The sequence below is a fragment of the Artibeus jamaicensis genome, unplaced genomic scaffold (genome assembly GCF_021234435.1).
Source record: "Artibeus jamaicensis isolate MK-2021 breed Jamaican fruit bat unplaced genomic scaffold, CSHL_Jam_final contig_464, whole genome shotgun sequence".
Classification (NCBI taxonomy): Eukaryota; Metazoa; Chordata; class Mammalia; order Chiroptera; family Phyllostomidae; genus Artibeus; species Artibeus jamaicensis.
In genome coordinates this window covers 7,951,862-7,979,737 of record NW_026521842.1, presented here as the reverse complement: position 1 = coordinate 7,979,737, position 27,876 = coordinate 7,951,862, and the positions used below count along the sequence as shown (strand labels likewise).

Genomic DNA, 27,876 nt, shown 5'->3' with positions numbered 1-27,876 from the left:
ACATCCCCCCAGCTCACTGCCCCTCTGCTCCAGTACACAGTGCAGCCTGCACAGCCCTGGAGCCAGAGGCTGGAGCAGGAGTGCAGGGAGAGAGGGAGGAGGAGGCGGCGGTCGGCAGCTCATGCGATCCAGAGCCACACTCATCTAGAGCAGGGGAAGCAGACGCGGCCTCCACCCATCATCCAGAGGATCCCAGGTGGGTGCACCTTGTCCCTGCCTAGCTTATCTCTCTCACTGTCATTTCCATTGGCTTCTACCTTGCTTCCTTCTTATTGTTACCCTCCTGCCCTCCTTCCCATGACTCATAGGGTTCTGTGGCCCTCTTACTATGTAAATGGGTTCCGAGTCATCTTGAACATAGACTCCAGGCTGAGGGGGTTCATGTGGTTATGGGGTAGCCAGGGGCACTTGGAGCCCCAGGGTGGTGCCCCCAGGTGCAGGACAGGGCACTCCTCACCTACTGTTGTGACAGTCAGCAGGATCCTTTGCTTCAGGGTTATCTCCATTTACATGACAAGACCAAAAGCCATGCCATGACACAGCAGTCCTCCCTGCTGTGGTGGGAGGGCAGCTTGAGAAGCATCCAGGGGTGCTCACGGGCAAAGCTGACTTGAAGAGCCTCACCTGCATGCTTCTGGTCATCAGAGGACAACAGTGTCTCAAACAGCACTGTCCCTGCAGATGCCATTAGCCACACAGGATTGTTTGCATTTAAATATAATTTATTAAATCAAATCAAGAATGTAGTTTCTTGGTCCAATAGGCACATTTTGAGTCCTCAATAGCCACATATAGTCAGTGGCTATTGTATGGGACAGGGCAGATAAAGGACATTGCCATCATCACCTGATCTTCTGCTGGACAGGCTGGACTTTAGAACTTTTCATTTCGACACATGCTCCATGCATTATGTCCACTCCCAGAGAAAAAAGCCTCAGAGTGCAGGCAGGCCTGTAGTATTCCCGCATCCCCGCATCCCAGAACAGGGTCCCCTCCTGCTGCCTGTAGCACAGCTGTTCCTTGCACAGGGGTGATGTCAGGGTTTGCGGGGTCCCTACCCTAGCCTACCTGGTGTCTCTCTCTCCCCTCTCTCCCCTCTCCTCAGTTACTCCATATCCACGTGAGTCGGTTTTGCTCTGTCTTTCTGATACTTTTGCTCCCTCCCCCTCCCCTTCTCCCCCTCCTTTTATCTCTTGCTCTATTTCACGATTTGTGGTTTCTCTCTGTTACCTTTCCCCATGCACATCTCTCCACCCCAGCCCTTCTCTCTGGGCTTCTCTCTCTGTCTCTCTCTCTCCTCTCTCAATTTTCCTCCCTCTCTTCTCTCTGTCCCTCTCCCAAGGGACCTCCTTACAAAGCTGCTTTGTTGGAATTTAAATCGGTGCTTGACTCAGACCTCAGGGAGCTGACCTATCTGAGATCAAGGAAGGTTAAGAGACACTCTTAGGCAAACATGCCCTCTTCCTAGCTCTGAGATGCCAAGCAGTTTGCCAGCAGGTTGAGTCCGCAGACGAAGGCGCCAGCCTTCCAGTCTGGGTCCAACTGGTGTGTTTCTGGATGCTTTGTGATTTTCAGCATGTGCGCCCTAATGCCATGTTATTAGAATCCCAGGTGCAGAAAGGACCTGTTTATCTTCTTTCCTCCCTTAACGCCCTTTCTGCTGGTGTTTCATTGCAAGGAGGGAACTGCGTAAGCACATAAACGGCTCCGTGAAAGCACCCACGGGGTGGCCAGCGTGGATGGGCTGTGTGGCAGCAGGTCATCTTTGGGGATTTTCATCTCGCGGTTGGGTGTCCACACTCTGTGAGACGTGGACAGGGCCCGCTGCTCCTGAAACAAGGCTGCAGGCGACACAAGACCCAGGAGAACCTTCTTCCCCGAGAGCTTCTGCTTCCTTCTGGAATGGTTTCCAAGACCCGTTCTTCTCACGGACGTTCCGGGCAACTGTTTACCCCAAACGCTGGCAGCAGGGGCAGGGGCAGGGCGGGTTCCCTTCTTACTGGAAGCTGGAGAGAAAGACCTTTCCGGTCTGGAGATCACGTGCTGTTTTTTCCCTAAGCAGTTGAGCTGGGGAAGGACGACTTGGAAACAGTCACCCCCAGTGCACCCTTGGCTGTTTTTCTCACCTCTGGAGACAATACAACAATGAGAGAACTTGGCAACTTTTGAAGAGGAAATTAAGCAGAATTTGCCTGGAACCGGGCCCTTTTCAGTATTCGAAAGATTTATCACTGTAAAAAGTCTGCACTGACCGAGGCAGGCCTGCCTCTTCTAGGGCCTTTTTCCCATGCTTGAGTCGCGTCTCCTCTGAGTGAGCCTCAGGACTCTGAGCTGTGCCCCCTGTCCCAGGGGGCCAGGTGGTCCCGACTCATCTGTCCACACGGCAGTATTGGGACTCTGGGCAGAAGCTCGCCCTCTCCCCCAGGCCAGGTGCAGCCCAGTCCTCGCTCCCCATCCTCGGAAGGCACTTAGAGATGCCTGCACAGGGATTCCGGACATCCCTGAGAAACCTCTGTCTTCTATAAAACAGAACAAGCCAAAGGAAGAAGCAGTTAGTGGCACACCCTTGTTGTAACCGCTGACTCCATCAACAAGAAGGGAGGTGGCTGTGAAGGTGCAGCGGCTGTACCACAAGTCACCTCCCTCTTCTGGAGGAGAGTCCTGGCCCACTCTCTTGTTTGCAAGGTGGGGCCTCCTGGCTGTTGGAACAGGTGCCAAGTCCTTCCTCCTCCCCCATCATCAGCATAATACTTTCAGATTTCCCAGCCCAACTTCTGGAGCCCAGCAATACCTAGGTACATCACTCTCTCTCGTGTTGGGGTGGGTGGTAGGCAGAGCAGGCTGAGGGATCAGACAGACCTGAGTCCCAGCCCAGGTCTTCCATGCTGTACCTGTGTGACCTTGGGCAGCAGGAGTAACCTCTCTGGACCTCTAATTTGTCCATGACCAGGACTCATAGTACTGATGAGGATTAGCAGTACTACATGTAGAATATGCACCACTCTATCTGGCACATAGTAGGTGTTTAGGAAAAAACTGCCATGATTATTTCTAGAGCCTTAGTCAAATACAGCTTGGGAAAGAGAGGATATCAAGGCTGAAGAGTTCTTTTGAAAGTCAACTACACATGACATTTCTTCAGTGAGTCGAGTGGGTGTAGTGATTTTCTAACCATCCTGTCCATCCACCCACCCACCCACCCATCCATCCACCCACCCACCCACCCACCCACCCACCCATGTATTCATCTAGCCAATCATTCATCCATTTAACAGGTCAGCCAGTCTTTCATTTAACAAAGATTTCTCTGGGTTTTGTGAACATAGTGGTGAATAAGTCGGGCCCGGTCCTTGACCACACAGAACCCACAGCCTGGAAAGGAGGAAGAACCAAGAAACAAGCAATTACAGGATAGTGTGATATGTTAGATGAGGTGTCACCACCTGATGGGGAGGGGCGAGGAGTGGCTGGTCACCATTAGGACAGGAATTCTGGAGAATTGGCATTTCAGGTGAGACCCGAAGGGTAAATAATCGAGCAGGCAGTGAGGGAGGGGTGAAGGAGCGGTATGTGGGATGTCCACTCTGTATGAAAGCCAGACCAAAAAAAAAAGCAAAGCAAGCCAGGTTATGCTGGGTTATGCTACAGTGACAAGTAGCCCCAAATTCTAAGCGGCTTAAAACAGCAAAGGATTATTTTTCACTCCTGGCGGGTCAGCTGGGAGCTTGCTGGTGGAGCACACACCACGACAATGTTTCTGGTTACCAGGGAACTACCAAATACTGTACTGGCTCTTAGAGTCTTCCACTGGCAGTGACACAGGTCACGTCAGCTCCTGTTTCTCAGGCCAAAGCAAGTCACCAGGCTGTGAGTACCCACCACGTGCTTGAAGGGGCTAAAAACACCAGGGCAGGACGCTGATGAGACCACAGCAAGCCTAGGCCTTAGATTCCTCATCAGAAACTTTGCAGGAGAGGAAAGTTTGTGTTTCTGCGGTCCATGGTATAATCTGACAATGCCTACATAGTTGTGTGTGTGCATATGTGTCTGGTGTACAAATGTGTACATTACTTAGGTGGGAGTCCATAGTTAATTTCAGGTTTTCACAGGGTTGCAGGTTCTCATAATTCTCTAAAAGACTGAGAACCCCTATACCAAGTGCTCCTTGAAATCCCTTTGAGCCTGATTCAGAGAGCCTCGTTCCTTACACTAGACATACGCATCAGAGGCTTCAGAAGAGCAACCAGCCTAGAGGGGAGGAGGGAGCAGGGGGGCCACCTCCCCACACTGCTGGGAAATTGTGCTGGGAAGGAATGAGCCCGGTGGTTGGGGTGGGAGACATTTGCTGTCTCCCTGTGGTCCAGGAGCTTCCCTCACACCCTGGGGGAGGGGGCACAGGACCGCTGGATAGGCTGATTGTTCCTCGACCAGCATCTTTGTACTTTGCTTTCTGTGTAATTATTTCATTCAGTGAACCCTGAACACCGGCCTCCCTGGAGAGGATGCAGTGAGTCCTACTGGATGCTGTCTCTCTTTCCAGTTCTGTGGCCGCAGATAGACTGCAGGGCTGGGATAAGGCTCTGTGAGTGGCAAGTGGTGGGAAGAAGTGCAGGGAAGTGGAGGAGGAAGGGTGGTCCTGGTCCAGTCTTCAGGGAAGGTGAGGGGTTTCAAAAGCAGAGAAAGGTGGTCACATGCCAGATGAGGAATGGCGGGCAGTGAGGGTGACATGTGGTCAGACTCCTGTGTGGGCAGCAGGGCCTGTCTGAGCCTCAGTTTCCTCACCTGTGAGATAGCCCTTCACCTCATTGTGATGTGTGTAGGGCATTTTGGATGGTGCCCAACAGTGACATCAGGTGTTGTTACTGACCCGAGGGATCTCAGTTAAGCCACTCTGCTGAAGCCAAACCTGCCTTCTTTCTAGGTCGCTGTGTTGAACTGCTTGGGTTGAGGCAGTCACAGGGAGTATTCAACTGGTCAGGAAGCTGGGTGTGGCTGGGCAAGGGGTTTGTACTTGCCTCCAAGAGGAAAAATTTGGAAAACTCAGGTTATGCCTGAAAGGTTGGGGGGGATTGTGACAAGGGCAGGTGAGATGGTGGTCAATGTCACTGAAGAAACCCTCTGCCCCTTCTAGACAGCAAGCGCCTCCGTGAGAGGCAGGACACCGTGGACCCAACTGGGGGTGGGGCAGGAGAGGAAATGTGTTGAGTCGGGCCAGATTCACCTGGTGTGTGAGCTTGGACCTGGGTGTACCAGGAGGGCTCATGGTGGAACTGCGGGCAGCTGGGGCTCTGGGGTCAGGCTGGATCCTTCCAGAGAAACAGGTGCAGGTAAAATGCAAAGCAACTCTCCTTGCCTCTAGGTGTGATATGAATCCACTCAGGGTTTGGAATGAGTCTCTGAGCCTGATCCCCCGCTGCACTGGCCACTGAACTGGCTCATTTATTCAAGCCCAGAGATTTCTCCAACTTCTGCCCTGACAGATGATTAGGCTGAGGAGGTGGGGAGGCCTGGATCTCTTTGACTGAGGGAGACCCAAAGTTTTACACATTCATGCATGGACATGGCGGGTGGGCAAAAGGTAGACTTTCGTGTTTAGAGGGTGGCTCTGGCCTTTGTGAGAGTCCTTCAATGGTCAGGAACACTTGGTACAAGACTGTGGGGGTCAGGTAGGACTGGATGTTGTACTTCTGCCTTGGGGGGCGGTCAGTTGTGGTGCCAACATTGTGGTTGGCAGCACGGGTCCAACCACCTGACTGCTCCTCCTGGCCCCATATCTGCTGCCTGTGAACCCGGGGGAAAGTTTTAACCTCCCAAGCCTCAGTTTCCTCATCTGTACCATAGGGATGAGCAGCTGCCAGGACCAGTTTCTCAGGGTAGACTTGCAGAGACTGAATGAGCCAATCCATACGTAGGAGTTAAAGTGACCAGGGGTGTCCAACCTTTTGGTGTCTCTGGGCCACACCAGAAGAAGAGTTGTCTTGGGCCACACATTAAATCCACAAACACTAATGAAAACCGTGAGCAAAAAAAAGGTTTTAAGTAAATTTACAGTTTTGTGTTGGGCCACATTCATAGGCAACCTGGACCACATAGGGCTGGCGGGCCGAGGGTTGGGAACCCCTGCTGGGGTCAACGTCGCTTTCACCATCCACACATCTCACCCCTGCTAGGACAGGGTAAGAGCAGCAGCGGCACATGTCAGAGGCAGCGGCACCTTCCTTGGGCCACATTTTATTTGAGAGGAACTGATGATGGTAATGATAATAACAATGGCTGCATTGCTGTTTGACCACCCACTCTGTGTCCAGCATGCTTCTAGATGCTTCACAGGAATTACTCTCAAGCCTCCTGACATTTCTCGTGTCAGTGTCATTTTCCCCACCTTTATGGATGAGAAAATTGAGGCTGAGCTGCCCTGGGTCTCTGCACTAGGGTGGGGTGGGTCAAGGAAGGTTTTGCTCTCCACACAGGGATTTTAACTCAGGTCTGCCTGAGTTCAAAGCTGGCTGCTTTCCTCCATGACTTTCTGCAGTAGGCAGGAGGTACAGTGGTGAAACTCACAGGCTTAGAAGACAGGCTGCTTGGGTTTGAGTGTAGTCAGTTGTTGGAAGAACTCAGGCTCTCAGTCTTCCCCTCTGTGAAATGGACATAGTGTCGCCCACCTCAGAGCTGTTGTGAGTGAGAGCTGATGACAGGACATGTGGATTGTAACCGCCAGGTGCTTGAGCAGTGCTTGGGACAAAGGGTGCACCCAAACAGCTCCCCGCCCCCACATCATCCTACCACCCAGGCCTCTGTCCTGTGCATCTGGGCCCCTCCTGTGATCCTGAATAAGTCAAGATGCCTCTGCATTAAAGCTCTTCCAGCCACCAGTGTCTGAAGTCATTCCTACCCAGGAAAATAAGCATACAATGGCCGCAAGTCTTATTTCAGAAAAGTCACCCTGGTTATCACTTCTATTTTGGTTTTGTACCAGAAGGTTCAGCCTGATGTATCCCTGTAAAGGTTATTAGGGTCACAGAGCAGACCTCGTTGGACAGACAGTCTGGGGCTCGTGTGCTATTCTATAAAATGCTCTGAAATGCATGTCTGTGACTGGACCTTGTTCTCCTGTTCCTCTCGTTGCAGGCTGCCAACAGCTACCTGCGGGACCAGTGGTTCCATTCTCTGCAGTGGAAGGTAAGTCCTGACTCAGTTGCTCATTTGTGGCAGCCGCCTCTGTTTTGGGTGTGGCTCAACACTGTCTGTTACCCAGAGACATGAAGGCGGAGATCTATCTCTTGCCTTCCAGATGGCTCAGCCGCAGAGCCGGCTCCCTTGTGTAAAGCACCCCCCCCCCCGCCCCACCCACCCTCTGTCATTTGATACACTTCTCCCAGCAATATGGAAGCAGCATTCCTGCCCCGTCGGCCCTGGACTTTGCTCATAGCCATATGGTGCTGTGCCTGCTTTCAAAAGGATGTAGGGCCGCTTGCTGTCAGGACAGGGGCTCATGTGAGACACTGGGGGCGGCAGGACTTCAGGGGCTCAAGATGCTTGCTATCTTAAAAGTAACTTCTAAAGGTGGCACCAAAGCGAAATTTCCCAGAGATTCAAAAGCCCAACTGAGTTTTCATAGTCTTAACTTCTGGTTCTTCGGCCTGATTTCCCAGTTCTGGCTCTACATGGGGTGATCCAGAGCCCCCAGCACATGAGGAAAATTGGTTCTCTACTGGTCACTTGCAAACCCAGGGGCCAGATCTTCTGAGGACTCTGGGGAGTCCACGCCCTGCTCCTTGGCTCAGCCGGCCTCCCCTCATGCCCCGCGTCCCTGTCTTTCCCGCCTTCTGATCTTTTGCTTTAGAACAAGCTGTGATGGGCCTGTGGCCTCACGGAGCCAGTGGGGAATGGCTGGAATGGCTGTACTGTAAGCTGGAGAGCTGTGGAGGATGAGCAGCTGGCCCTGTGCAGGGTTTAAGGCCATGGGGCAACCCAGGGAACACTCAGAATTCCTCTCATGCCTCTGGAGGGGCTGTTGTCACGGCCAGGCAGAGGACGGAAATACAACCCCGGAAAATTACATTCCTGGTTCCAAAGAGGGCCAGTCCTCTCCATTTCCCCGACAGCTGCAGCCCCGCTCGCCTTGCTGCCTGTAGGGTGGTCTCAGAGGCTGAGCCTAAGTCTCCAAGTTGGGCCTGCGAAGGCAAAGCACTGGTGTTCCCCGAGCACCAGCTGTGTGTGGGGAACTTGCAGCCCTGCCCGTCACGTCTGTTCACCCTTGTCACGACCCTGTAAGGCGGATTATTGCCACTGCTGCCATTTCATGTATGGGAAAGGTGAGGCTAGACTGGAGCCCCGCTTCCATAGTCAGTAAGGGACTGAGGTGGGGTTCAAACCTACCTTTCCCCATCCCCGTGGGCGTCTGAATGTAGGTGGAAAGTACTGGCTGGCAGCTAAAACAGTGAGGAGGCATGTGCCTGCTCACAGGATCAACAGGCACTGCTGAGGGCTCGTATCCACAGGGAGAGTGTCCCTAAGGCCTGGTTCTCTGTGACCAGTGTGTCCCAAGACAGGCAGGGCATGCGTCAGGACCTACGTGGGGCCGTCTGGGAGTTGAATGCCAGAGCAGGTGGAGGGAGGGAAGGTAACTGGGATGGTGGTGGTTGGAAGGCTCCCTGAAGGAGGAGGCCGTTCCACTGCCAGAGTCTTCTCCCTTCTTTATTCTCAGCGCGTTTTTCCATGCGAGCCCTCACCAAGGATTGCCTTGCTTTTCCTTAGCTCAGGACAGGGCAGAAAGTACTCAGAAATATGCAGCCTGCCTGACAGGTTGGGAAAATGCCTCATTGAAAAGGTGGCCAAGAGCAGTGTTAAGAGAGAGGCTGTCTTTAGTGGTGTTCCGCTAAAACTCCGTCTCTGCCTTGCCCTGGTCAACATTTTCTTCAGCGGCGATTTATGTCAACACCTCAAAGGCAGCGCTTGTGGAATTTATGAACACTACACAGCTACAAGGGACGACTAAGATGGTGGGCACCAGAAACCGAATTTTAAGAGACTAGAAAGATGGCTAGAAAGTGACAGGCTTGAAATGTACACTTCCGGCGTCAAGGATTGCCTGTGGGTTTTAGACAATTGATTGACCAAGCATGGAGTTCAGGGTCCCTGGGCTTCTAGCAGTTCTCAAGAGCTGGATGTCTGCGCTCAATTTTGGTGGTGTTTGGTTTGTTTCTGGTTGTTGAATTTAATTGGTTAAATTTTAAAAAAGAGAAAGTGAGCATCCAGGACACTGCGTGTCAAGGAACCAGCAGGCATCTGGCAGTGTGTACCCCTTTGGCCAAGTGGTGGTTGGTGTAGGATGACTTTTCTTCTCACTGTATAAGCATTCGATTATGCCTTAAGCATGTGTAAGATACTGGCTGTTCCCCTTTGATAACTGCCCCCCTCCCACGTTTTAGGTATGCTGCCACCAGGTGGCAGTGGTATCTCAGTGTCCGCAACTTGATTTTATTCCTGTGGTTCTGTGCCACCTCCTTTTAATGAGGTTGGAGGAGGCATGCTCTCCTTTCTTTTAAAATGGCAAAGAAACATAAGGTGGTTTGGAGGCCCTGTCGGCTAGTGAAATGAACCCGGAAGCCTGGCTACAAATCCCAGTTCTGTAGCTTACTCGTCCTGTGGTCTGGTTTCATTGAGATGCAGTTACTGAGTACCTACAATGTACTGGGCGTGGCTAGGTGCTTTCCTGTTCGTGGTCATTCAGCAAATGAGGGAACCAAGAATCAGAGAGGTCTAGTGATGTACCCATAGTCACACAGCAGATTTCAGTACAGATCCGTGGGTCCATCCAGCCTCCAGCTGTGCCTGATTCTGAGCTGTGGACTCTTCAGCCCACTCAAGATATGACCTCCTGCTTCTCTTGATACAGTCTCTCTCCTCTGTTTTTACAGTCAACCATTTTGGGCCTTTTCTTTCCTCTTTTTCTTTTTTATATTTTTAACTTAAAAATACCAGTAGAACATCAAAATGAAGAACTTTAGAAATCTTACAACCTCAGCTTGCGTTTTTAAATTCTCTAAATATCGTTTGTCTCCCTCTCATACCAATATGTATTTGCATGTTGTAGCTGCAATTCACATAGAGAATACATCCTCCTACTTGTAAAGAATATTACCCCTTAAATACTGTGTTCCCATCGATTTAGTTTTTATCAAGTTGTACTGGTATCTCTTGGGCATTCTCCCAAGGGGGCTAAAACTTGTTGTTTGGGGCTTAAAAAAACCTTAAGTTATTACAGTAGAATGTGGCCCTCCAAAGTTCAGCTCTGTTCAACAAAATCTTATTTTTTTAGTATTTAATTTCAAAGGCAGGAGGGAATATGGGGCATGAGGATGTCCAAAAAGGGTCCTTACGGGGACAATAATGAAGAAAGGCTGAGAAACGCTGCTGTGGAATCTACCTTGTATTATGTTGGGAAGCAAGGCAGGGTGTAAATAAAATAGCTGTGCGGTATTCTTGCTAGTCTCTGCTCCATCCTGCTAACCCTGTTGTTGCCATGGCCGCAGCTCCGAGTGCCAGCGTGGTCACATGCCGTCACCTGCCAGCACGGTCCATTCGGGGAGTTCCCTCAGTGCCTGGCCTCAAATCCTCTCAGTGTGAGAAAATCTGAGCCCTTTGCCCAAGGCCACCCTGAAGGGGAAGTGAGATTTGACTTAGAGCATCACAGCCCCCAGAACCCCCTTCCCTGCTCCACCTCAGCAGCTCCTCCCAGCCTCCCAGCCTCCAGCCCTTGGAGCCCTGCAGGCGGAAAACCAGCATCTCCGGTCCCACGGAGGAGTATGGATGGGGTTACTCTGGGCAGCGTGATGGCAGCTGCAGCCCTCCCAGCATCCCCTGGAGCAGAGCATGCTGTCCTGAGACTCCCTGGGAAGGCCAGCCCTGTTTGGTTCTGGTGGCTCAGCCCCTGAGGCCAATTCCCGGGGGTATGGAAGCATAAACAGTTGTGCTGAGTTAATGAGGCCTCATTTCTGACTCGGTGGCCCTTGGAGGCCAGGTCCTGTGGAGACAGGCCTATCTATGTGTCCAAGGCCGTGGGGGACAGCTGGTTTGTGTGACAAGGCCAGGCGTGTGTTCCAGGCTGTGAGGGCAGGCTGTGTGTGTGCAGAGCTGTGCAAAGATGAGCCCGTTTCTGTATGGAAGGTGAGAGGCCCAGGTATACACAGCTCTGAGGAGGCGGGCCTGTGTGTGTATGAAGACCACGAGGGAACAGCCCGGTTTGAGTGGCAAGGCCAGGAGTGTGTTCCAGGCTGTGAGGGCAGGCTGTGTGCTGATAAGCTGTGGGGACACTGTCCTGTTTCTGTGTCCGAGGATCGAGGCCACAGGCCCTGACTGCCGGCTAGGAGCACGCGCGCACTAGGCCCGCAGGGAGCCCCGAGGAGCAGAGACTCCGGCTGTGCCCAGCCGCCGGCGCCACACCTCTGCTGCCTCCAGCTCTGAAGAAGAGCCGTTTCACTTCCTGAAGGGGTTCTTCAGGCCGTTGCACAGATATCTTGAAAACTAAACCGATCTTATCCCCTGGGGGATCTGGGTCACTCTGAACAGCCCCAGGGGCTGAGCCCAAGTGCAGGGGACAGGAGCAGACTTTGTGAGAGGCAAGAAGCTGGCCCAAGGCAGAGGAATGCTCTTGGCTCTGGGAGAATCCCCGCCCAGGTTTGCCTCCCCTCTGGCCATCTGCCCGGGCCACACGGCCTCCTTCTCCCCAGCAGGGTTTCCCAGGCTCCCGGGGCAGCCACAGGTCACCCTGTCCACGGCTCTGTCTGTCCCCTGTACAGAGTAGAAAGGTGGAAAAGAATGTGGGGTTCATGTATGTGTGTGTGAGGGCGTGACTGTTATGAGTGCAGTGGGTAATGGAATGTGTTTATTTGGGCCTCAGTTTTCTCTGTGAAACGGGGATGATGCTAGTACCTCACTCACGGTCCTGGTGAGGATGGGACGCTCTGTCATCTGTGAAGCATTTTGAAAGGAGCCCCACAGGAGCCGGTGCTGTGGGAGCACCATCGCACACACCCTTACCGGGGCATCTCCTGTGCGTTGGTGGGCGAGAGCAGCCTTCTTCCTAGCCCACCCCCCTTGCCCCCACATGGCGTCTGTAAGAACTGAGGATGGTGGGAAGTCTGTCCTGAGGGGCCTGCCTGGAGTGGGCCTTGGGGTGTTTCTCGGGTGTTTAAGGGCCTCCTGTGCCTGGCACTTCAGGTACATTAGCTCCCTTAATCTCACAGTGGTTCTGCAAGGCTTCTGCTACCCCATCTCAGATGAGGGGACCAAGAGTCTAAGGGGATGAAGGACATTGCTAAGGACAGCAGCTCCTAGGGATGTCACGATCTAGCTTCCACATCAGGCTCTGGTTGAGCCCATCCTATGCCCAGAGCCCCGACCGAGGCTCAGTAACTGAACACCGGTTCGGGCAAGTGGAGAACCAGAGGCTTGGAGGCAGAGACCATGGAGGCGGGAAGCCTAGGTTCTCCTCTGTCATCGGGCCACCCCCACGGGAAAGATGAACCCCTTACTCCCATTCCCACGCCTGAGAGGTTAAGCCACTCGTGCAGGTCACACAACCATTAGATGGCCAAGCTGGGGTTGCGCGAATTTAACTGATTCTAGAACCTAGGATCTTACCCGCCGAGAGTGTGGCTCCCACACATGTGTGAGCATCCACGCGTGCACACACCAGACTGCTCCGAGTACCTGTGAGCTTGCACTTCCCGCCTGTTCCCTCCCTGCCTTTCCTTTCCCGTGACTTGCATGTTTAGGGCCTGGGTATTTTTTCTTTTGGGAGGCATTTCATGAGGGCTTTACATTTTTCTCTAAGTCTCACAGACGTCACCATGAGAATTATGTGAATTAACCTCTGACTTGGCACACCCCTGCTTGTCATGGACAATGGCCGATGCCCTAACCCACCCTGCTTGTGGCACAGCACACTGTCATGTCAGCCCACCTGTCCTCAGCCCGAGAATGTCAAGCTCAGCAACAACCCAGTTCCACACCTGCCCCAAATACGCTGCGTCACCTGTGTCCTCAGATTCCAGCCTCAAGGCTCTGTGTGCCTGGACCTCACCTTGTTTTGAACTCCCCTTGGCATGGGGCCAGCGCCCTTCAGTGTGGCGCCTGCCTGGGCTCGCCTGCTCCGGCCAGGATGTCCCTTTGCCTGGAAGGAAGATGGTGGCCCCTGTGTCACCTTTCTATTACTTACATGATGGCCTCGCCCCTCCGCTCTCTGCACCCCCAGCCCCCGTCTCCTGCTGTCTTTCTCTGTCTTTTACAATAATTGGTGATCACGAAAACATCTTTCCAGCCACATAAGGACAACAACCACTCTGTTCCTACCGGTCCCCACCCAATGACTGATTTTACTCTCACACGTGCCCTTCGGGTCTGTCCACCTTTGCACAGGCCTCCACGGACTCCTGCCTGTGGGGCACTCGGGCTGTTCCTGTTTTTCTCATTATAAGTAATGCAGACATGACCGTCCTCCATAGTAAAGCTTTTACTTCTTTTGGACCACTTTTTTAGGGCAGATTTCCAGAACACTGGTTACTGGGCAGCACTGGGGTATTTTTTTGGTGGCTCTTACCATCTATTGCCAGTTTGCTTCCAAAGAATAATGTTTGCAGTGCCTACGGGTGAGGGCTCTGGACCAAACTGCCTGGGTTCAAATCCTGGTTCCACAGTCACTACTGGCTGTGTGACCCTGGACCAGTTACATTCTTCCCTGGGCCTCCTTTTCCTCCTAAATAAAATGGGGTTATCATAAGACCAAGGTCATTAGGTTCTTATAATGATTAAATAGGTTAATAGCTTTGAAGAACTTAGAATAGCACCTGCCATGTGAGTGAGCATTGGATTAGTGTTAATTAATCCTGTTCTGCTGTGCAGATTAAGGGCCCTGTTTCCTTCTGTGCAGAAGGACGGTAGAGGCCAGCTGTAGAAGGGGGGCACGGGCGTGGCACCTGTGCCAGCAACCCCAAGTGGGCCATTGTGGGCATCGCTAGTCATTCACACTACTCTCTCGCTGAGACAGAGCTCTTCCCAGCATAGCCCTCTGCTGGCCCACCTGAGTTGACAGGCAGAGTGAGAACTTGCCACCGTCCCTGCTCTCCTGACCTCCTACTCCTGTGATCATGAGCATCAGCTGTCCTGCCCCTGAGAAGGGAGGTGAGCAAGGAAGCAGGACGAGGATGGCCGGGAGGTGGCCTCAATGCTCTCACTGGCCCAGCCACAGGTCGGCTTCCTCCAGGTTGAGAAGGCAGGAGTTCCGTGGAGATTAATTTCTGGCACTTGGTAAGAGAGGGCTTTGTGCCCGCCTAAGAGGGGATCAAGGGATTCAGTGGAGCACTGTGCAAGGAGGGGCTTTCCCTCCAGGCAGGGGGCCCAGCACAGTCCAAGACTTTGGAAGGGGCCTTGGCAGGTGGTACAGCTGGTGGTGGCACTGGGCCCCAGAAAGCACAGGCCCTCACAGGAGCCGGTCCAGCCAGGCCCCATCAGCACTTATGCTCAATGGCACTCAGGGGAGGCCTCGGGGGCCCAGGCTTCCGGTCCCCTGGGAAGGCCATGGTCTTCAGTGACTCCCAGCCACAGCCCATGCCCCTTGGCATGTCATCAGGGACCCTGTAACTAATAACAAGGGAGGCTTCAGGGATTGAAACTAACAAGTGGCAGAGGGCAGAGCAGCCTCCGAAGCAGAGCTTCATGCTCTCATGGGCTTTCTTGCTATAGACGGAGAGAACAGTCATTGGGTGCCTACTAACACCCAGGGGCTGTGCGGGGGTTCTCATGTGCGCGATCTCTCACAACCTCGTCAAAGGTTGGTCGGCGTCACCTTGAAGGAGGAGCTGGGAGGGCAGAGGGCTTGTCCACATTGCACAGCTAGAACCAGGCAAAGCTGGGATTTGAACCCAGGGTGGTGGGTCTCTGAACCCAGCCTCCTTCTGCTGGTGGGAGGTGGCACCGCTGGGGACCTGGAGAGGGTGGGGACATAGACATGGAGGCCCATCTAGGAGCATAGAGGCAGAGAAGCCTCAGGCGAGCGTCAAGCCCTGGCAGCAGCCTCTGTGCTCTCTGCAGTAGACATGGGGCATTTTGATATGCTTTTTAAATAAAGTTTTCATTAAAGAAAAACATACATAGAGAATAGTGCACAGACCCAGAGATAACTGTTGGATCAATCGACTGCACCAATGTAACTGGCTCCCTGATCAACAAACAGAGCATGACTACCCCTGAGCAGCCCCCCCCAGTCCCTACGCTCCCCTCTCGACCCCCACCACAAGAAGCTGTGACCCTGCCTTCCAGCAGCTGGACCAGTTTTCCTATATCTGGACTTTGAATAAATAGAATCATACAGGCTGAACTCTTGTGCTTGGCTCCTTTGGCTCAAAATTTTGTTTATAAGATTTATTCATGCTGTTGTGTGTAGTGGTAATTTATTCATTTGCTTTGCTAGATGCTGTTCTGTTGAGTGAATAGGTTATTAATTTGTTCATTCTGTTGTAAGACATACTTCCAGGTGGACTATTACCTATAATTGTTCTCTTACCAATAGAACGATTGGCAATGGAACGATTATAAACGTACCTTTTGGTGAACGCATGTCAGCATCCCACTGAGCACAGACCCCGAGGCCGCCACAGGGAGGGTCCCCTTTAATGGTCGCTACGCAGCGGTTTTCCGGAGTGGTCCTCCTAACTGATAGACCTGCTGGCAGTGTAGAAGAGTCCAAGACACAGGATATTTTAAAACCACGCTTATTTAGGTTTTCTTTTAATACTGAAGAGGACAGAGAGAACTAAAATAATTCCCTCTGTCCATAAACCTCTGTTAACATTTTTAAGTTTTACAGTACCATTCTATAATTTACATGTAACAGAACGCACACATCTTTACGGTTGGGTGTGGTGAGTTTTGACTGTCGTAATCACCTGGAAAACGACCACCCAAATCCCCATCACTCCAGAAAATTCCCCATCCCCCTTTCCAGGGAGCCCCTCCGTCCTCCCCGATACCCTTTGGTAGCATTTAAGACAAATGAATGTTAACACCTATGTGGTAATTCTAAGGAGTATAGAAAGGTATACAGTGCATAGTCTCCTCCTCCTTCAAGTCCATTTCCAAAAGGCAGTGCCGATAGTGTCAATAGAACTGGGGGGCCTTCCCCAAGGTTTTTATGGATATTCCTTTCTCAACACCACATAGATTTTATTCCCCACACTATTGTGTTCCTTGCCTCTTCACCCATTAATTACATTCAGTGGCGAGCTCTCTGTAGCAGCGTGCACAGATTGCCTTCATTCCTTTTTATGCTTTTGTAGGATTCCATTCAGAAAAGGGTGGAGCTGGATGGGACTTCAGACTTCTCACAAAAGGTGTTGTCCAGATGGGGAAACCGAGTTTCTGAGAAGCACAGCATTTGTTGAGCACCCACCTAATCAGTGGGCCAGAGACAGTGAGGGGTGCTCTGCTCCCTAGTCCTCACCCTTTGAGTCCCTCCAACCATCCCCACTTGGAAGGGCAAGAACCTGGAGCCAGGGCACCCAGGTAGAATGAGCTGCCCGGGGACACAGTGAAGCACCCGGGTCTGTGCTCTGTCCCTGGGACCTCAGAACTTTCCCTCCACCTTCCTGCCCCAGCCAGAGCTTCCCCAGCCCCCACCAGAGCACCGGCCTTGGGCTTTGGGACATGCTAGACACCCCCACCCCTTCCACGTAAAGATCTTCCCAGGGCCTCAGGAATGGCGCATAACCATGGGCTCTTCAGACGGCCAAGAAAGAAGTGCATTGTGGGAGTTGCTTTTTCTCTAAACAAGGAGGGGGGGACCAGAGTGTGTGTGTGTCATCCCACGCATGCTTCGATGGGGGCTGATGAGTCACTGAACCATACAAGGAAGTTTTTTTCACGTAAATGGTTAGCGGGTGAACTTGTTTTCTGCCCTTTGAGGCAGAATTTTTTCCTCTATTTCTTTCTCTTCAAAGAAGTTTTTTAAACATAAATACGAAGCAGTGTCTAGGCTAGCAAGACCTTTTGTTTTACAGAAGTCTGCAGCGGGTCCCTTTTGGAGTGGGTGGTGGACAGCACACCCCTGAGATAGGTGGGGCTGCTGGTCAGTGTTCTGGCCGGGCTGCGGCAAGGCCCAGCCTCGCAGGGGAAGGTGGCCTGCCCTTCTGTGTTTGTACTGAGGCCCCTGCCCACCTGTTGGCTCAGAAACGAGCAGTGCCTGTCCCCACAGAGCAGTTAGGTCCTTGCCTCTCACGGTGGTGAGAAAATACCCAGTGTCGCAGCCAGCTCAACTCTCTGAGGGGAGAGGTGTTTAGAGAGAGGCTAAGTGACAGGAAGACAAGGGCAGAACCGCCATAGTCCTGCTTGCTAGGCGACCCTGGTGCCTTCTTAGAACCAACAGACAGTTTTACGGAAAGCCCTGAAATAGACAGAGAGCCCCTTTTGAGGGGCCTGAAGCCACCCCTGACTGAGCCTTCTGACTGGTGGCAGGAAGCCAAGGTTGTTTGTTGCTGGGTGGGGGACTGGACTAGGCAGGTGCTTGAAAAAGACTCTTTGGCAGAATGGGCTGAATCTGATTTCTGGGCTGGAGCAGATGTCTGGGACTGAGCGCGTGGAGTCCAAAAGCACACCTAAGAAGTCAGGGCCCAACTCAGGCCTAGTCAAAGGTGGCACACTTGAGCCACCCGCTGGCACATGTTGGCTCCTAAAGCCTTTGTCAGTGTCTGCATTAAACTCTCCACCCAGGAAGGTCCTCATCCCCCATTAGCCTCCCTGCCAGGATGGACCCCCCCCCAGGGGTTTTGAACCAACAGCTCAGTGGTTTCCAAAGTGGGGTGCCCAGACCAGCAGCATCTGTGTGGCCTAGGAACCTACTAGAAACGCAAATCTTTGTCTCATGAACTCAAAGGCTGGGGGGAAGAGTGCAGCAATTGTGTTTTGCATGCCCTCTGGGTGGTTCTGATACACACCAGAGATGAAAAATCGCTGTAATGATTTGATGAAACTACAGTAGACATTTATTGAGCTCCTACTGTTTTCTGTTCCCGTTATTTATGCCATACAATGTCCCTAGGAGGTTGAGATTATATCCCCATTTTACCGACTACAAAACTGACTCTTAGGTTAAATAATTTTCCCATATATCTGAACCGGAATTCAGACCCAGGCCTGAGGCTCCTTCTGTGGCCAGACCCTGTCGCTGGGTCTCTCTTGACCTGAGATCAAGAATAAATGGCCGAATGCATCTGTAGCTTTTAGATGACTCTGCCTCATCTCCTCCATTTATGCAGGTGACTTAGACTTCACCATGCTGAACACCCTCCAAGTGCTGCTCCCAAGCTCCACCTTGGACTCCCCCTGTGCAAGGAGATTTCTCAGTGCGACCGAGGTGCCTTCCTCAGCAAGGAAGGAGCCTTCCATGTCATTTCTCCCTCCTCACAAGTCCCCTACCCAGGGAGGCAGGAGTACGTCTTACCCCAGACTCCAGCACACCATCACTGCCTAGCTGGCTACGCACGTTGGGGACCAGCCTTAAATTAATTGATGAGGGAACTGGGTCCTCTTCCAGGGTGCTCCTACATTAAGGCCCTCTGTAGAAGGAGCCGTGGCTGCAGCCCGGGGGAGACAGCCCAACACCAAATGGAGCCCAAACAAACGGATGAGAAGATGCGTGTCCTCTGAAGCATTGGAAGCGCTAGATAAAGTTCGTAGTCAGATAAACAGTGGAGGCTCCTGTGGAGATGCTACCGTCTTGAGGCAGTGCAGGGAACTCCTTATTTGGGATAGAGACTTTCCTTTCTGTGCCCAGAAGAAACAGCCTTGTGCTGGTCTTTGCGTGTCAGGAGAGCGGAGCTCGCTAGGGGCCTGGCCCTCCCACATGGCAGACGAAGAGCAGTCTCTGGTACAGTGTTTGCATTTTTTAATTTATTTCATGGGTTGCTACGACTCGGGGGAGGGGGTTTCTTCAGAAAATGGCATCTCCTATTCATGATTAATGAGAGGTCTCCACCACTGCAGTCTTTAGTGCTAGGTTCAGGTTCTGCACGGGGCTCCCAGCCCCGGTAACGTCATTGGAAAATGATAGGATCTTCTTAAACAGAACTTTTAAAAGGTGGGGTCTCCTGCACACCTTTGGTGTGGAAGTGACTGTGTCACATTTGTAATTAAGGTGAGGCAGGACACATGTCCAGATGTTTGGAAGAGTGGGGAAGACAGGTGGGCTGTGTTCTGGGTGACCCTGGAGGTATACGCTGGAGCTAGGGGGCTAACGCTGGGCAGGCAGTGGCTCCGGGGTAGAGCTCTAGCCAGGAGGGGAGTGCCGGTCACCGAGGTGTGGCGGGCACAGCGGTCCAAAGGCAACTGCCAGAAAGACCTTTGAGAGAGTTTGCACAGAGCACTGAGGGCGGACAGGAGGACATCTGTTTGTTTCGTTTTCATTTTCTAAATGAATATGTTCCCTTTGCCTCATGGTGCTTAAGGTGGTTTACGAAAATACGGTGTGGGAAAATCTGCACTAACTGATACAGAGCGACTTCCACCAGGTGTTAGAGGAAGAAAGCAAGAGGCAGAGACCCAGGCGTCATGTGATGCCCTTTTTGTAAAATGAGATGAGGAACACAGCCACAGAAACTGAGGACAAAATAACTCTCTGCACATGTGTGTTGGATTATGTGTGGCTTTGGAGAAGGATCTGAGCTGATAGATACCAGGGGCCAGCGGACTCTCCAGCCCACCGCCTGCTTTTCTAAATGCGGGTTTTATGGGCCCCGCCCGCTCATGCCACAGCAGAGTGTGGCTGGAAAAGCCTGGAGTGTTTGTTGTCTAGCCCTTCACAGAAAATGTTTGTGCGACCCTGATACATGTCACGGAGTTAGCATGGATTCGGAGGTGCAGTTTAAAAAAGCCAACATGTATGAGATAGGCTAGCATCCGCACTTTTATACTGGTGTGTGTGTGTGTGTGTGTGTGTGTGTGTGTGTGTGCGCGCGCGCGCACAGCAAGAGAACACATACAATGATGGCCAGCAACATGCAAACGTGCAGGCCACGAGCCTGCCTGACGGTGTTCTCGTGCGCTGTACTCTCTTCCCTAACACTGTTCTGCACATTCTGATTTATCAGCGAACATGTATTATTTCAAAGCCCAGGTAATCTACTAGAACTCTGAGAAGTTGGAAATAATAAGATCTCAGCTACCCTCCAGCTCTTTCTAAGGAGGTGGAATTCTGACCAATTTGATAATTCTGTGGAAGGAACAGAAATTGATCCCAGTTTCTGAAATCTTTGGGGATTTGTCTTTATTTCTTTTTAAGTAAATGCGCAGTACATGGATATGGTTTCCTGCAGTACTTTGAAACAATATAGATAAAGGTGAAGTTCCTCCTTGCCCTGCCCTGCCCTCACCCCAAGCTACTTCCCTTCCCCAGGAAGACAGCTTGTCATCAGCCTGACACGTGTCTGCCCCCCCCCCACATGCTAGATCCATGGATGTGCAGCCCATGCTTGTAAGCGTATATGAACACATAGGCATGTGTGTGGTTTTGCTTCTACACTTCAGGTATCATGAGGGTGGAATCCTTGGCATATCTCTCATCCTTCATTCTTTTTCTCTGCTCTTTAGTACTATACACCGTGAACATGGACCACAGCTTATTTAAGCATTCTTCTTTTGACAGTCAGGGGTTCTCCAGTCACCCTCACCGTTTCTCAGAAGTGAACTGTCTTTAATCAAGTACCTACTGAACTCAATAGCCACCATTTATTGAGCAGCTACAAAGGGCAGGGCATTCAACATGAAATACCACATTTAACCTTAGCTGAGGGAACTGAGGTTCAGAGAGGTGGTATCATTTCCCCGAGGCTGCCCAGCTGACAAGTAGCAGAATGGAAATCTGAATACAGATGTGTCCCACTCTCGGTTTGGAGTGGGATACACCTTGGAGCCAAAACAGGGCCCTGCCTGAGCATCTCTGTTCCCAGGAGTTTAAAGGCTGGTGGGGGAGGCGAGTGAGCAAAGGGCAGCGAGGGTGTAGTGTTGGGTGTGCTGCGCATCTGACCGGGCTCATCCCCGCCCCCTAGCACTGTCAGTGGTACTCGCTAGCAGGGGGCTGCTGGAGAATGGCCTCCCTGGGATTAGGGCCACATGGAGACAGGAGAGCATTTCCAGATGCAGAGAGCAGGTCTGGGGCTGTGTCGTGACTCAGGACAGTGAGGCGGCCCTGAGGAGGGGACCTGCTTCAGCAGGCAGTTGTGACCTGGAGCACGTCACTGTCCCCCTCTATCTTGTTGTGAGATCCTCATGTGTATGGTGCAGGTTGCGCCTGCCCCCTCAGACCCGACCAGCAGTGCTGACCCCTTGCTGTACACCCAATCATCCGGGGATTTTGAATATACTTCCATTTAATGTGGTAAAATGTGCATAACATAAAATTGACCGTTTTAATCCTGTTTAAGTAGAATTAACTTTCACAGCATTCACACCGATGTGCAAACAACCAGCACCATCATCTCCAGAACTTTTCCGTCTTCCCAAACTGAAGCTCTGTCCCCATTAAACACGAACTCCCCACTCCCCTCCCCCAGCTCTCGGCACCCACCATCCTGCTTTCTGCGTCTCTGACCCTGACTCCCCTAGGTCCCTCGTGTGAGCGGAATCATACAGTATTTGCCTTTTTGTGGCTGGCTCACTGCCCTCAAGGTCCGTCCATGCTGTAGTGTGTGTCAGATTCCCTCCCTCTTCATGGCTGCACCACGTCTGTTCATTCATTCATCATTGGTGGGTATTTGGGTTGATTCCACATTTTGCCTCTTGTGAATAATGCTGCTGTGCACATTGGTGTTTAAATACACTTTGAATGGTACCATGCTCCCCTAAAATACAGATGCCTGGGCTCGACTCCACCCCTAGCCCCCCCCCCCCGTGGGATTGACCTGGAGGTGGACTCTGTTCATGGAATATTGTTAAGCCCCCTCAGGTGGTTTTGATGCCTATCCAGGTCTGAGAACCCGAAACAGTTGTTTTGGGATTAGCACCCAGCTCAGTGCCTGGCCATAGGAAGCCTTACCGGGGTGTCCAGCCTGTGGCCCACAGGCCATATGGGGCCCAACACAAAATCGTAAGTTTACTTAAAACATTTTGAGATTTTTTGTGTGATTATATGTCACAGTGTATTTAATGTGTGGCCCAAGACAACTCTTCTTCTTCCAGCGTGGCTCAGAGACACCAAAAGTTTGGGCACCCTGCGCTCCAGCTGGTCTCTGGTGTGGCGGGGATTGCTATCAACTCACGTGGGGCCCTCGTCAAAGGAAAGGGAGCTCCCTTTGCCTCGAGCGGGAATCTCCCTCATGACCCCTCTTTCCCAAGGACCCCAGGTCTGCCCTGGTGTCCTGCCTGAATTGATGTCCTCCCAGGGAGGACCCCGGTAGCTTCGCTGGGTGTCCAGGTGTCCAGGTGTTCCTGCCCAGCCTTTCCTGAGGCAGTGAAGGACCTCTAGTTGCAGGCATGGGGAAGCGACACCAGCATTTCTATCACCTGAGGAGTAGGGAAGAGATTAGGGGAGGGGGATGCTTCAGGTCTTTTCCAGGAAGACAAAACCCAACAAACTCCAAACTGAGGATAAGCTGGGAGAGGCTGCTGAGAGTAGGGACACCTGTGTGCTAATGCCCTCTCACCCGCAGTCCCAGAGGGGCCCCAGCTGCCACCTTCACCAGGAAAAAAGGGTTGGAAGGGTCAGCTCGGTGACTGAAGCAGAGCAGTGGAACAAGCAAGCCAGATCTCCTGGGCTCCTTCTGTCCTTTGTGGCTCACCAGCTGTATGAGATTCCTGTGACTGCTGTAACAAAGTACCACCCATTGATGGCTTCTGGTGGCTGCTACAAATCTTGGCATTCCTTGGCTTGTAGGTGCATCACTCCAGTCTCTGCCTCCATCTTCCCATGACCTTGTGTATGTGTGTATGTCTTCAAATGGCCTTTTTATAAGATACCGGGGTTAGGTTTAGGGTCCACCCTAATTCAGCATGACCTCATTTTAACTTGATGACAGCTGCAAAGACATATTTCCAAATAAAGTCACATTCAGATACCAGAGGTTAGGATTTGGATACATTATTTGGGAGGATATACTTCAACCCACAACACCAGGTGTATGACCTCAAGCACGGTGTCAGTCTCTCAGTGTGCCCTTCTGCTATGTACCATGTGGAACAGAGTAAAGACATGTGTCTGCCTCGTAGGGAGTAGGAAATGAGGCATGTGAGTTAGGGTTCAAGGTCATCATTCTTATCTCAAGGTTAATCTACTTAAAAGTGCAAGCTCTTCGACCCCCCCCCCCAACTCTGAGTGGGAATTTGCCTTTTAGCAAGATCCCCCCCACCCAGTGGTTCATGCACACAGGAGCATCTGAGGAACACTGGGGTCAGGGGGTGATAAAGGGTTTGGTGTCGTACCTGGCACAGTGGAAGCACTTCATACATGTTAGCCATTATTTCTGATTTGTATTTTCCCTTTTACAAACACTGAAAGTACCTTCCATGTGCCCTAAATGGTTCCAGTTGCTACACAGAACAATAAAGAAACAGACAAGGCCCCAAGAAGCCCAGAGCTGAGTGAGAACAGTCACATACTATTTTAAAATGTAGTCAAATGGATGTGTGAGGTGATTGGATGTTCCCAAAAGTGCAGCAGACCCTAAGCGCCTGGTAGGATGTGGTACTCTGCTGGGAGACTGGCACCAAGGCCAGTTCATCTCACCAGGTAGATGCGTGGTTTCCTAGGCAACCAGCCAGTGCCCCAGAGGTGATGAGCAGGACACTGTGCCCAAGTTCCTGCTATTTCCTTGGATGCAGTAATGGCTGCAAGGACACTGCCTCCGGTGGGCACCAAGGGGCTGAGTGGCCAGGCAGGCACTTCCCCCTCTTTCAAACAAATCGTCTGTCTCCCCAGGCTTCTGTCAGCTGGACACCCAGCAGCAGCCAGGGAACTGAGGCCCAACTCTCTGATTTAAAGGATTTCTCACTTGTTTTAGCAGGAGGCAGCAGCAGTCGTTGGGGCAGAGAAAGCACACAGCTGTACCTACCAGAGTGGCGTGGTAGCTGGGCACCCAGGATCCACAGCTAGACCTGGGTCCCCATTCCAGCTCTGGCTCTTACTTCCAACATGACTTATATTCTCTCGGCCTCGGTTTTCTTGTCTGTAAAATGGGGCTAATTATACCACTCACCTTGTTGAGTGGTTGTGTGGATTAAGGAAATTATTTTATACAAAGTGCTTAGCACAGGGCCCGGCTCATAGAGAGCTCTCCAAAAGTGTTAACAGTTAGGCTCTTGTCACCGCCCATTATGGTCCTTCCTGAACACGGTAAGCCCTGGACGAGTGGTAGGCCATGTTGCTGTAATTCGTGGCGTTCTTAGAGTGAGGTGAGCTGTGCCTTATGCTCCAGCTGACAGGGCTGGGCTACGTCTCATTTTGTGTTGTTTCCTTACTCCTTTCCCCTCTGTAGCGGCAACGCCCTGAGCAGGTGTCCCTATACTTACCCGGAAAATCCTGAGTCCCTGGAGGGTAATCACTGATTAGTCCATCTGTCGGTTGTTGGGCCAGCAGGTGACACTTGAGTGAGTAATTGTGTTGGCTACAAGATCAAGATCTGAGGGCCAAATGGGCGGTTTGGGGATGACACACACAGGCAGCTCACAGGCTTGGGTTGTATCTTTAGTGCTAGAAGGATTTAGGGGAAGCCATTCTGGAGGACTAAAGAGAAGGCTAAAAATGCCCCCCTGACTAAGTGCCGGGGCCCCCAGCAGCAGACTGGCTGCATCAGCATCCACAGCCCCAGAGAGTGTGAGCAGGTCAAAGGCCCCTGCCGAGGAATCAGGGAAGCCAGACAATTCACTCGGCCAACCTGTCCTTCTCCCTGGTTGTGAAGGCACATTTGGGACAGCAGCCTGTAGACCTGGAGGGAGAGTTGAAGGAGTCAGGCAGGTGGACAGGGTGTTGCTCACATATTGGCCCCAGCAAATAAGCATTGCCTGAGTGGTGGGAAGAAGCAACGGATCATTGCTGGTCCTCTGGGGGCAGGTGACAGGAGGGACTCCAACACTTTAGGACAGCACGGCCCAGTAGAATTTCCTGCAGAGATGGAAACTTTCTGTATCTGCACCATCTGGTATGATAGCTACTAGCCACTCATGGCTTTCGAGCAGCTGAAGTGTGGCTAGCGGGACCAAGATGCTGATTATTCGGTTGTAATTTATTTTAATTAAGGTAAATGTAAGTAGCCATGTGGGCCTGGTGACTCTCATGCTGGGAGCACAGCTTTGGGATCTCACTGGAAAGAAATTCTAAAAGCCGGTCCGGCTCTTCCCTGGCTTGTTTTCCTCTGTGGCTCCAGAAGCTCCCATGTAGCCTTCCCTTTAATGTCAGGTGGTGGGAGCATGCGTGCTTGTGTGAGCCCGAGCCTCCGAGGCCGCAGCAAGCAGCGGAGCGGCAGCCCCTACCATTGGGAGGCATGCTTCCAGCACATTCTGAGTCACGCCTTCCCTGACGAGGGACACAATCCCAGTGACAGCTCATCTCTTGTGGAGGAGCCAGCAGACTCTGCTTTACCAGGCCCAAGAACCCAGTGTCTGTCGTTGCCTCTGCTGTGGGAGCAGTTGCCGGAGAGATGGCAGATGTTGCCCAGGTAACATCCCCTCCCTAACAAGCAAGGAGTGAGAACTGTAATGGAGTGAGTGACTCTTCCTCACGGGAGGCAGCAGGCTCCTCCTGCTGGCTTGGTTGCTTCAGGAGCTGATGGGGCTTAGTCATGGATGCCGGGAGCCCTCCTAAGTCCTGCCTGCTTTGGACCATTCGTTTTCCCAGGGCTTGGTAGGTGATAAGAATGAGAGCTGCTGTTTAGCCAGAATTGGTGCTGGGTGCTTTATGTATATTATTTCATGGAATAGCCATGGCAAAGCTTTGACGTTTAGTTATTCTCACCCCATGTTACAAGTGAGGAAAGTAAGGTGCAAGTGACAGACTGAGTTTCATGAGTACCGGCCTGTCCCTTTTGCTCACCTTAGTACTTAACACAGTACTTGGCACATCGTAGCAGATGGTTCCCAGTCATTATTGTTGTTCCATTGGTTCGACAGATGGGTGGATGGGTGGTGCATGCATGGATGACAGATAAATGGGTGGATGGGTGGATGAAGTAAAGCTTAGAATTGAACCGAATGAGGTCTGCTGATGTCAAAACCCGTATGCTTAACCACTAAACCATACTGCCGCTGGCTTTGTCAGCAGTCCTCCTCTACCTGCTGAGGTTGGGATTTGCTCTACACACCTTAAGTGAGGTGTAATTTACACACAATTAAATTCACCTATTTTAAGTGTGTGATTTAATGATTTTACTAGATTTATAGAGTATGCAACTATCAGTACAATCCAGTTTAGATTATTTCCATCATCCTTAAAGGTGCCCTTAGGCCTATTTGCCATCTGATCTCCGTTGCCCTGCATGCTCCTTAGGCAATGACTGTTCCACTTTCTGTTTCTTTAAATTTGCCTTTTTAGACATTTCAGATACAAGGAACCATACAGTATGTCTTTTGCATCTGGCTTCTTGGTGTAATACTTGTGAGGTTCATCCATATTGTAGCCTTTTTTGAAAAAGATTTTATTGATTTTCAGAGAGGGGAAGGGAGGGAAAGATGGAGAGAAACATCAATATATGGTTGTCTCTCATGCAGCCCCCCTCCCCCCCCACTGGGGACCTGGCCCACAACCCAGGCATGTGCCCTGACTGAGAATCAAACCAGCAACCCTTTGGTTCGCAGGCAGGCACTCAATCCGCTGAGCTACACCAGCCAGGGCCGTATTGTAGCCTTTTTACTACCAGATACTATTCCATTGTCTGGATAGACCACATCTGGCTTATGCATTCAGCGGTGGATGGACATGTGGGTCATTCCCAGTTTGAGGCTATTATGAATAGTGCTGCTGTGGACATTCCTGCATGTGTCTTTATGTAGAGTCTGTTTTTAGTTCTCTTGAGCAGATTTCTAGGAACAGAGTTGCCGGGTCAAATGATAAATTCATGTTTAATGTTTTGAGCAACTGTCAAACTGTTTTCCCATGATGTTACACTAGTTTACATTCCCACCAGCAGTGCACAAGGATCCTGGTTTTTCCGCATCCTTGCCTGCACTTGGTATCACCTGTTTTTTTGGTTGCAGCAGCCTGGTGGATATGAAGTGGTGTCTCTTTGTGGTTTGAACCTGCATTTCTTGGCTGGCTCGTAATGTCGAGCAGCATTGCGCATTTACTGCTAGGCTGGGGTTTCACCTTTTCATCCAGGGGTTGGCAACCTTTTCCTCCAAAGGGCCGGATAGTGAGTAATTGGGGCTTTGTAGGCCACATTGACTTCTGTCACATGTATTTTTTCATCACCCTTAAAAATTTTAAGACCATTCTTGGCTTCTTTGCACAGAAATAAACAGGGAGACAGCTTGAAGGCCCCTGTCAAAGGATTCCAGCAGCCCATCCACTCTGGGCATGACAAGGGGGGTTACCTATCCCTCTTGATGAAGTGGGCTCAGTGGGAGGACTGCACTGCAAAGCTAAGGCCTGGGCTCCTGGGAGCCGGGCAGTCGGGGTCCCCAGCCCCATTGTGACTTATCACCAGATGAGTTCATCAGAGTTTCTGGGGTGAAAGCTACTAATATGTCACCCAAGGCAGAGTAACTGGGCCCCTGTGGCCCTGAATGGGCCCCTCTCTGCCTGTAGCTGCCCTGTCCCAGAGTTCAGAGCCTCTTCTGGGAACTAGTGCCCTGCCCACAGCCATGACCTTGACTTCACAGATGCACTTCCCCCTGCTGTTC

General features: G+C 51.7%; 1 protein-coding gene across 1 annotated transcript in view; it reads left to right on the top strand.

Moving 5' to 3' along the window:
- Positions 1–27,876, top strand: part of CMIP (c-Maf inducing protein) — a 227,574-nt gene that overhangs the window by 145,697 nt on the left and 54,001 nt on the right. Inside the window, exon 3 of the mRNA XM_037142455.2 lies at positions 7,129–7,179. Within this exon, the coding sequence (XP_036998350.1) occupies positions 7,129–7,179 (51 nt within the window). The remainder of the gene's footprint in view (positions 1–7,128; positions 7,180–27,876) is intronic.